The 9,789-nt window shown below is 50.5% G+C and overlaps 1 protein-coding gene across 5 annotated transcripts in view; it reads right to left on the reverse strand.

Moving 5' to 3' along the window:
- Positions 1-9,789, reverse strand: part of LOC144509745 (uncharacterized) — a 42,492-nt gene continuing 32,703 nt past the window's right edge. For 4 of the 5 annotated variants that reach the window (XM_078238524.1, XM_078238525.1, XM_078238526.1 and 1 more), the window contains 7 exons: positions 7,703-7,808; positions 5,484-5,644; positions 3,315-3,377; positions 2,309-2,428; positions 1,478-1,593; positions 734-819; positions 2-584 (listed from right to left, as the gene is read on the reverse strand). In XM_078238524.1, coding sequence (XP_078094650.1) covers positions 430-584; positions 734-819; positions 1,478-1,593; positions 2,309-2,428; positions 3,315-3,377; positions 5,484-5,644; positions 7,703-7,808 — 807 coding nt within the window. In that variant the 3' untranslated portion in view covers positions 2-429. Of the gene's footprint in view, positions 585-733; positions 820-1,477; positions 1,594-2,308; positions 2,429-3,314; positions 3,378-5,483; positions 5,645-7,702; positions 7,809-9,789 lie in introns of all 5 variants that reach the window. The other variant, XM_078238529.1, reaches the window with a different exon arrangement.

Consider the following 9,789-nt stretch of genomic DNA (forward strand, 5'->3'; position numbering starts at 1 on the left):
GCGAAGGGGCATGAGGTTTAATGGCGTAAACACAAAGCAAATATTTCACGATGCTGCTCTGGAAATCTGGTGCTTCGATAAAGAACAAAACGTGAGCAAGTGTGCGCACACACGAGAGACACATACTTGCATATATACACGCATATATAAAATATACAGAGAATTCCTAGTGCGCATGTGTGTATTTTATATATATATATATAAAAAAGTTTCCTAGTGTGCCTATATATGCACACACACTTGTATATATACACACATACATGTTTAATATAGACAGATTTCCTAGTGGGTACGCACGTATTCTTTATATACTCCTAGTGTACGAGTGTGTATAGACAGAGGCTGCCTAGTGTGTGCATGTGTATTATATATTGACAGAGGCTTCCTGGGCTGCCAGCGCATTCAGTCTGTTCCACAGCTCAGGCACCCTCACTGCTGCTTGCATCCTTCCTTCTTCTCCTTTGATTTCTGTCTCACCAGCTTCTCTTCCTGCCGCCTGGTTGGTGGAACAAATGTTGGCTCGGAGGAATCATCTAGGTAGTCATAGAAACCGTCTGGTGGCACAGCGCGGGGTTGAGACAAAGCTGTAGCAGGAGATAGAGAGAGAGACGTTAGCATCCAACAGGCAGACAGAAAATAACAGTGAGATGGCAGTAAATTCTAGGCTGGAATGTAATCAGGATGTTTCTAATATAGAGTCGTTACCCCCCTGAGGTAAATGTGAAACTGTTACCTGATGAAGCAGTGGGATATAGGTCAGTGTTTTTGGTTTTAAAGGTGGGATCCAACTCCTCTGCAATGTTTCTGGGGAATGGATACCTGCAGCAAAGCGAGATACATTTAGAAACACACACACTGTGAAAGAGAGTACTCTATACATTTAATTTAATTATACATCAGCGACAGTGAGGACTCATTCCTGTCACTCTGCATTCTGGTGGAAACTTTGACTCTTTGGACTGTCCCTAGCATGGCCGAGATTTGGGTGGGCAGGTTTCTCATTTACTCTGAAGGTGGAAAGTTTGAATGGTGCGAGTTGAAGGGACCTCCCTCACACAGTTTGTTCGGGGAGTTGGTGATGCATGCAGACCACTCAGTCCCAGCTCAGACCCCAGCCTGGGCTGAGTTTGTAGGTCACAGCCAATGCCAACTAGTGGCATTGCTATAGTTGCCCTGGGTGCTGTTTGGGGGAGGGGGTTGTGTGTTTTGGGCAATATCGGGGCCACCGCACCCTATTCCTGGAGTTCACAGTGACCTTGACAGGATGTATCCGTGCCCCTCCTGATAACATAGATGTAAACATATCAAAATACCCCTCAAAAAGGGGTCGCCAACTTCGATAGAAAACAGAGCAAGACTGGAGAGTCAGAGAAGTCCAGATATAAAGCCGAGAGCCCCCCTCCCCCCAGCCCACAGTTTAGAGCCATTTCTCTCCAGCCTGGCAGCACTGCAGGGTGATATCTCTGGAAGCTCCTACCTGCTTCTTTGCAGTTGCTGTGTGGGAGATTCTCCTCTCTCTGGGGTCTGTTCACCATTGGGCGATGGAAATCCTTCCGAGTTCAGCCGCTCTTGTCGAGCGGAGTCTGCTCGACTCTGGAAAGGAAAGATGATGCCAATGAAACCCGGACCATCCATCAGCCCCTATGCACACCCCCCCCCCCCCCCCCCCACAATCCAGTGGGTCATCAGTAATCAGGCTGCTTTGACTCCCAGTCCCTGCTGAGTTTAATTAACCTCGTGCAGCCTCTGTTGGAGGCAGGGAATGTTTCGACAACATTTCTGCTCCCGATTATCCAGTGGCTGCTGCTGTTAATGGGGCTCTGCAGGGATACCAGTTGAGGTTCGATTCGGCCAAATTAACCCGAGATTAATGCATGAAGGATCTCAACTTTCAGCAAAGTAATTGTGAGTGCTTCCAGGGAGAAACTGGGAACCACATTGGGGGAAAGGAGGATATAAACTGCGGAAATCAGATATCCCAACCCAGAGAGACATGGAGGCTCCCTGATCCCTTCCTGCAAGAAGCTGAACTGTTTGGTAGCAGCATTGCTGCGAGCTCCAGCTCTCTGTGAGGATGATACAGCTGATGGGCTAAATTCAATAATTGGGATAATGTCACACAAACGCTGGTAAAACTCCAAACCATCAAATGCACGACACTGGATAACCAAGGCAGCGACTCCGATTGTCTGCCTCTGATACATTTAATCCTGTGATTTAACTCAAAACAAGTTGGATCCTTGGATCAAACTGATAATCTGCTAGAAACTGATGTTCAACATTCCTGATTGGATCCACTTTTCCTTACCCGCCTCTCTGAGGGATCACTGCTTTCTGCTGAATGCTGTCTCCTGGGCAGCCTCTGGTCCAGCCCTGTGGCCTGTTTGTGAGCTTTCAGTTCTTGCCTCTGAATGTACTTTGCTATTTCCTGACAGAAGCAGACTTGGTCTTAGTTTTTGTCCAATCAAAAGCAAACCGAAGAACGGTATTTTTATAAAATGAGAAAACCCTTTCCTTTATAACCCGCCCTTCACCAGCTCAAGGTTTTCCAAAGTGGGTTACAGCCAATTAAGTAACCCTTTCAAAATGAAGTCCAGTCACTGTTGTAATGTAGCAGCCAGTTTGTGTACAGCAAGATCCTACTCGCTGCAAGGTGATAATGAGTAAATATGATGTAATAGGGGGGGGGGTGGTGAATATTGGCCAGGACACCAGAGAGGTGTCCTCAACTCCTCCTCAACAATAGTGCCATGGAATCTTTTACCCGAGAGAACACGCAAGATCTCTGTTTAATGCCTCACGCAAAAGGCAGCACCTCTGACAGTGCAGCACCCCCTCGGTATTGCACTGGAATGTCAGACAGGGATTACCTTCTCAACTCCCTGCAGTTGAGCTTGAACCCGTGACCACTGTATGAGAGGCGCCAGTGCTCTCCACCGAGTTAAGGCTGACACCATTTATTAACATTTTACCTCACAATCAACGTCACCATTGGATTGAGGCGCCAGGAGTTTCAGTTGCTGTTTCCCCATCTCTGGGTGAGGGGAGATTGGGGGCCAGAATGACACTCAGTCTGCGGGACATCCCACTGCTCGGTACCAGGTACCAACTACCCAACATTTCATGGCCACATACACCCGGCAAGTTGGAAACACAGTGAAGGTTCCCCTGGTTGCTGCCCCAGCACCCACTGAGCTAGATATTGGGTAAGAAAGATTGGAATGCGCTGACAGTAACAACCAAGGCCCACATCACTGTGGCAGGGTGGGGAATAGCTGGTGTAAAGTCCTCCCGGTTCCACCCACTGCACTTACCTCGTCCTGGGCGACCTGCGCTGTTCGGAAATCCTCCTCCTGGTTCCTTTGGCTTCTTGACTTCTGCAAGAGATTTTGTTTAATGAACACCAGGTCAGCTTGAGGGAGGAGACACAAAGTGGAACACTGCGAGCAGGAAAATGCCGCGATATTTCACACTGAACCCTTTCGCTGACAGACCCTATTCAGCACCTTCTGGAGCACCGAATGTTTGGACTCTTCCCCTTAACTCCCGACCACAAACATTATCCACCTGCCCTTTGGAGGAAGTTAACCAAGCTTAACTCAGCTGCTTTCAAAGTGAACCCTTTCCCCACATTCCTCCCTATCCCTGAAACCTCCTCCAGTTCCTACACTCCTCCCTATCACTGTAACCAACCCGGTCCCTACGCCCCTCCCTCCAGACACTGGTCTTCACCAAAAACAACATTTCATTTCTTCTCTAAACTCCAGCTCCAACATCAGAAACATTTCCAATTCAAAATTCTAACTTAGTGACGTATTTTTTGATGATTTGGGTTCCTAACTCACAGGAAAAGCTGTCGATATTGTGAACCATCTCCAAACGGAACGAGAATGTAGGATCGAGCTAACATGGGAGGGCCGCAGTCAACGAGGGGCCCCTTCAACAACAACAAACTACTTTAATGTAATAAAACATTCCAAAGCACCTCACCAAAATGTTATCAGGTAAAATCCGGCACCGGGTCACACAGGGCAAGTGGCCAAAAGCTTGGTCAAAGGGGAAGAAATTAGCAGCAACTTAGAGGAGGAGAGAGAGAAAGAGAGACAGAGAGGATTAGAGAGAGAATTCCAGAGCTTAGACAGCTGAAGGAACAGCCACTAATGAAAATCAGACACACAACAGGTCAGAACTGGAAGAGTACAGAGATAGGGAGGGGTGTAGGAGGATACAGAGATAGGGTGGGGTGTAGGGGCTGGAGGAGGATACAGAGATAGGGAGGGGTGTAGGGGCTGGAGGAGTATACAGAGATAGGGAGGGGTGTAAGGGCTGGAGGAGTATACAGAGATAGGATGGGGTGTAGGGGCTGAAGGAGGATACAGAGATAGGGAGGGGTGTAGGGGCTGGAGGAGTATACAGAGATAGGGAGGGGTGTAAGGGCTGGAGGAGGATACAGAGATAGGGAGGTGTGTAGGGGCTGGAGGAGGATACAGAGATAGGGAGGTGTGTAGGGACTGGAGGAGGATACAGAGATATGGAGGTGTGTAGGGACTGGAGGAGGATACAGAGATAGGGTGGGGTGTAGGGGCTGGAGGAGGATACAGAGATAGGGTGGGGTGTAGGGGCTGGAGGAGGATACAGAGATAGGGAGGTGTGTAGGGACTGGAGGAGGATACAGAGATAGGATGGGGTGTAGGGGCTGAAGGAGGATACAGAGATAGGGAGGGGTGTAGGGGCTGGAGGAGGATACAGAGATAGGGAGGGGTGTAGGGGCTGGAGGAGGATACAGAGATAGGGAGGGGTGTAGGGGCTGGAGGAGGATACAGAGATAGGGAGGGGTGTAAGGGCTGGAGGAGGATACAGAGGTAGGGAGGGGTGTAGGGGCTGAAGGAGGACAAAGATATAGGGAGGGGTGTAGGGGCTGGAGGAGGATACAGAGATAGGGAGGGGTGTAGGGACTGGAGGAGGATACAGAGATAGGATGGGGTGTAGGGGCTGAAGGAGGATACAGAGATAGGGAGGGGTGTAGGGGCTGGAGGAGGATACAGAGATAGGGAGGGGTGTAAGGGCTGAAGGAGGATACAGAGATGGGGGGGTGTAGGGGCTGGAGGAGGATACAGAGGTAGGGAGGGTTGTAGGGGCTGGAGAAAGTTACAGAGATAGGGAGGTGTGTAGGGGCTGAGGAGGTTACAGAGATAGGGAGGGGTGTAGGGGCTGGAGGAGGGTACAGAGATAGGGAGGTCTGAAGGGGCTGGAGGAGGTTAGAGAGATAGGGAGGGGTGTAGGGGCTGGAGGAGGTTACAGAGATAGGGTGTAGGGGCTGGAGGAGGTTACAGAGATAGGGAGGGGTGTAGGGGCTGGGGATTTCAATGATAGGGAGGGTTTATTCAATCCAGCCACAGATTAATGATTGGACATCCCAAACTATCCCATCATGCACCACAATGAAACATGGAAGCGGGTGCATTCTCATTGAGCTCCCCTACCAGCTGCACCATCCGTACTTCCTCCTCCTCCTGTAGCAGCCTGGCCAATGCCTCATCTCGCTGTAGTTGCTCCTGGTCTGTCTCGTAGGAATCTCGGATATTCAGCTGTGCAACCTCCCTGTCCAGAGGGTTCTGCTCGTGTCCATGCCACAACTTCTTCCCTAGAAAATAAATCAAAAACCTTACATTCTTCCTGCCTTAAACTATCAACCTGTGCGGGTGTGACAAAAACAGGACCATGGATGACCTCTCGATTGGCTAATCTTCACTCGCAAGCAAGGCCTAGTTATTCCTCCCTGGGGGGCATCACAATCCTAGTGGGCAAGGTGGAGAGCAATCAGGGGCAGATTCCTGCTGGCCTGTCTCCATGTCTCACCCAGCAAGTTGGTGTTAACCATAGTGTCCGATGGTACCGGCCATCTCATCACATCTGCTCTCTCTCCTCGAATCCCCTCTCTGCAACATGCAACGGCTGAGGTATGAATATGTATGGCTGTCATTCCAGCACAGCACAGACTGGAAGCACCTCGTATGAACTGTGGCTGTTTACTAATTTTAGTAAAGTCTCCCCCTCCCTGTATTAAACCAGTATTCAATAAGCTGAAACAGCACAAAGCCAGAACTCCAGCCATTGAGGGAAATCTGTTCGACAAGTTATTAGGCATTGTGAGGAAGTCCATTGCTAAAAACTAGTTCCACTAGGGTAAGTAACTAGGTGGCAGAACCATAAAAATCACCAGAGGCACCGGAGGAGATTGGGGGGAATTGGAGTTGGATGGGGAGCACTGCATCATTCAATCAGCAGAACACAGAATCCTGGAATCACTTTTCAAAGTGGACTTTAAAAAAAAAAGAAAATTGGAAAAGAGTCAGGAAAAGGAGCAGGAGAATGGGACTAAGAGAGAGTTCTGGGAGAGTCGGCTCACATAAAACGGACTGAATGGCCCTGTAAAATTCAATTGATCATCAATGGAAAAGTGTCCCCTGTGCCCCAATTCAGATAGTAGCCCGGCTACCTCGCCTTAATGTCAGAGCTGGTGTCAGCCATGGTTCTGTGCGTAACACACTCTCATCTCTAAGACAAAAGATTGCGGATTCAAATCCCAATCCAGAAGTTTGAGGAAATCTCTGGTGCAGCGCTGAAGGAGTGCTGCACTGTGGTGGACCTCAGTTGTGCCTTTGTCCTATATGGACCACCATTGTGTGTGCTTGTCATACCTGGACACATCCCCTTCCAGTTTGGTTCCTCCCCTCGGCACCTAGTATAAAGGTGGCTGTCTCCTCCCCCTTGTTCAGTCCAGGTTGGTTATATGTTGGGATCTGCTCCTGATTCTGTTGTGAATAAAAGCCTACACTTGTATTGGCATATCGGTAGTCTTTCGCCTTATTGATAGCGCATCATGCACTAACTGAGGAATCACTGGTGCAGCGCTGAAGGAGTGCTGCACTAACTGAGGAATCTCTGGTGCAGCGCTGAAGGAGTGCTGCACTAACTGAGGAATCTCTGGTGCAGCGCTGAAGGAATGCTGCACTAACTGAGGAATCTCTGGTGCAGCGCTGAAGGAGTGCTGCACTAACTGAGGAATCACTGGTGCAGCGCTGAAGGAGTGCTGCACTAACTGAGGAATCTCTGGTGCAGCGCTGAAGGAGTGCTGCACTAACTGAGGAATCTCTGGTGCAGCGCTGAAGGAGTGCTGCACTAACTGAGGAATCTCTGGTGCAGCGCTGAAGGAATGCTGCACTAACTGAGGAATCTCTGGTGCAGCGCTGAAGGAGTGCTGCACTAACTGAGGAATCTCTGGTGCAGCGCTGAAGGAGTGCTGCACTAACTGAGGAATCTCTGGTGCAGCGCTGAAGGAGTGCTGCACTAACTGAGGAATCTCTGGTGCAGCGCTGAAGGAGTGCTGCACTAACTGAGGAATCTCTGGTGCAGCGCTGAAGGAGTGCTGCACTAACTGAGGAATCACTGGTGCAGCGCTGAAGGAGTGCTGCACTAACTGAGGAATCTCTGGTGCAGTGCTGAAACTAACATGGCAGCCAGTGAAATTGTCATTTTCTTCAACTGTTGCGCTTGAGGACGTTAAATTCTCCTTACGACATTCTGCTCCTTCTTGTCGACTCTCGCTCCCAAGGTTGATGGAATATGAGGGGACACCTCGGTGCTGGACCCATCTCTCCAGCCTACAGTAGGGACTAACCACAGAGAAAAAGTGGTTTACCTCTCTGTCTGTGCATTTCTTCTCCAGCCCCATATAACTCAGCCTCCAGCACCAGTCGCCTCTGGTTCCTCAGCTCTTCCTCCTCCTGTAACCTCCTGGCCACTTCCTACAGGAGCAACACAGGGAGAAGGTTAGTGACAGCCCAGGGGTGCCCTCTGCTTAAAAACCCCATCGGTTCCAAAACAGAAATGGAGAAACTACAACGACTATTGTACTCTCCAAAGTGAGAAGAGGAGAGAAAGTATGCAGCGACCCACAGGGGACAGAGGGAAGTCAAAAAGCTGCGAATGGAATTCAGCCAGGGACCTCCCTCCAGCTCGGTATCCAAAGTGGACATTGCGACAGGATCAGGTTAAACTGAACCCCAGTGAGAGTCAGCACCTTCAGGGCGGCACGGTAGCACAGTGGTTAGCACTGCTGCTTCACAGCTCCAGGGACCTGGGTTCGATTCCCGGCTTGGGTCACTGTCTGTGTGGAGTTTGCACATTCTCCCCGTGTCTGCGTGGGTTTCCTCCGGGTGCTCCGGTTTCCTCCCACACGCCAAAGATGTGTGGGTGAGGTTGATTGACCAAGCTAAAATTGCTCCTTAGTGTCCTGAGATGCGTAGGTTAGAGGGATTAGCGGGTAAATATGTAGGGATATGGGGGTAGGGCCTGGGTGGGATTGTGGTCGGTGCAGACTCGATGGGCCAGATGGACTCTTCCTGCACTGTAGGATTTCTATGATTCTAAGATTCTATAAACCCCAGTGAGAGTCAGCACCTTCAGGTGAGGAGCTGAACCCCAGTGAGAGTCAGCACCTTCAGGAGAGGAGCTGAACCCCAGTGACAGTCAGCACCTTCAGGAGGGGAGCTGAACCCCAGTGAGAGTCAGCACCTTCAGGAGGGGAGCTGAACCCCAGTGAGAGTCAGCACCTTCAGGAGGGGAGCTGAACCCCAGTGAGAGTCAGCACCTTCAGGAGGGGAGCTGAACCCCAGTGAGAGTCAGCACCTTCAGGAGGGGAGCTGAACCCCAGTGAGAGTCAGTGCTTTCAGGAGGGGAGCTGAATCCCAGTGAGAGTCAGCACCTTCAGGAGGGGAGCTAAACCCCAGTGAGAGTCAGTGCCTTTAGGAGGGGAGCTGAACCCCAGTGAGAGTCAGCACCTTCAGGAGGGGAGCTGAACCCCAGTGAGAGTCAGCACCTTCAGGAGGGGAGCTGAACCCCAGTGAGAGTCAGCACCTTCAGGAGAGGAGCTGAACCCCAGTGAGAGTCAGCACCTTCAGGAGAGGAGCTGAACCCCAGTGAGAGTCAGCACCTTCAGGAGGGGAGCTGAACCCCAGTGAGAGTCAGCAGCTTCAGGAGGGGAGCTGAACCCCAGTGAGAGTCAGTGCCTTCAGGCGAGGAAAGGAGTTTAACAATTGAAAATGATTAAACTGTGCAGGACACAGGTACTTTAATAGGAGTACATTGCAAACCAATGATGATTGTAGGAGGGGCTGGGAGTGAACCGATTAGCTTATCAGCAGTAGGTGGTCAAAACAAACTCAGAGTTGGTGGGGAATTTCTAAGACATTTCTCTTAAATGTTTTGGCAGGAAATGAAACACTGACCAGAGCCAGTTCCAGGAAGCAGCAGTTCAGAAACTGGTTGAATCAAACAACTCACCGTTAACACAGAGTAAAATGCAAACTCGGAGTCAGAGCCACAGCAAACATAACCCCGAGGGTCCCAGAATCAGGGGCTTTACATTTGGGGCGGGGGCGGGGGGGGGGGGGGTTCTGATCAGTACCCACTGTTTACCAGAACATCAATAAGTCCCCAGGAAACAGATTATTAAGTTTCTATTAGATAAAGATACTGGCGCTCTCTCACAGAGCCACAGACACAGAGTTCAACACGAGGGGAAATCACAGCAGTTCACAAGGTGCCCTCACCGTCCATCCCCAATTGTGGAACTTCCTCCAGCCCCACCACCCCCAGGTCTCTCACTCACAATTCTGCCTTCCCAAACATTCCCAATTTTCATCCCTCCATCAATGGCACGGGGTGGACAGAGAGAGGGGGGTGGACAGAGAGAGGGGGGGTGGACAGAGAGAGGGGGGGTGGACA

Source organism: Mustelus asterias, chromosome 22, assembly GCF_964213995.1.
Source record: "Mustelus asterias chromosome 22, sMusAst1.hap1.1, whole genome shotgun sequence".
Classification (NCBI taxonomy): Eukaryota; Metazoa; Chordata; class Chondrichthyes; order Carcharhiniformes; family Triakidae; genus Mustelus; species Mustelus asterias.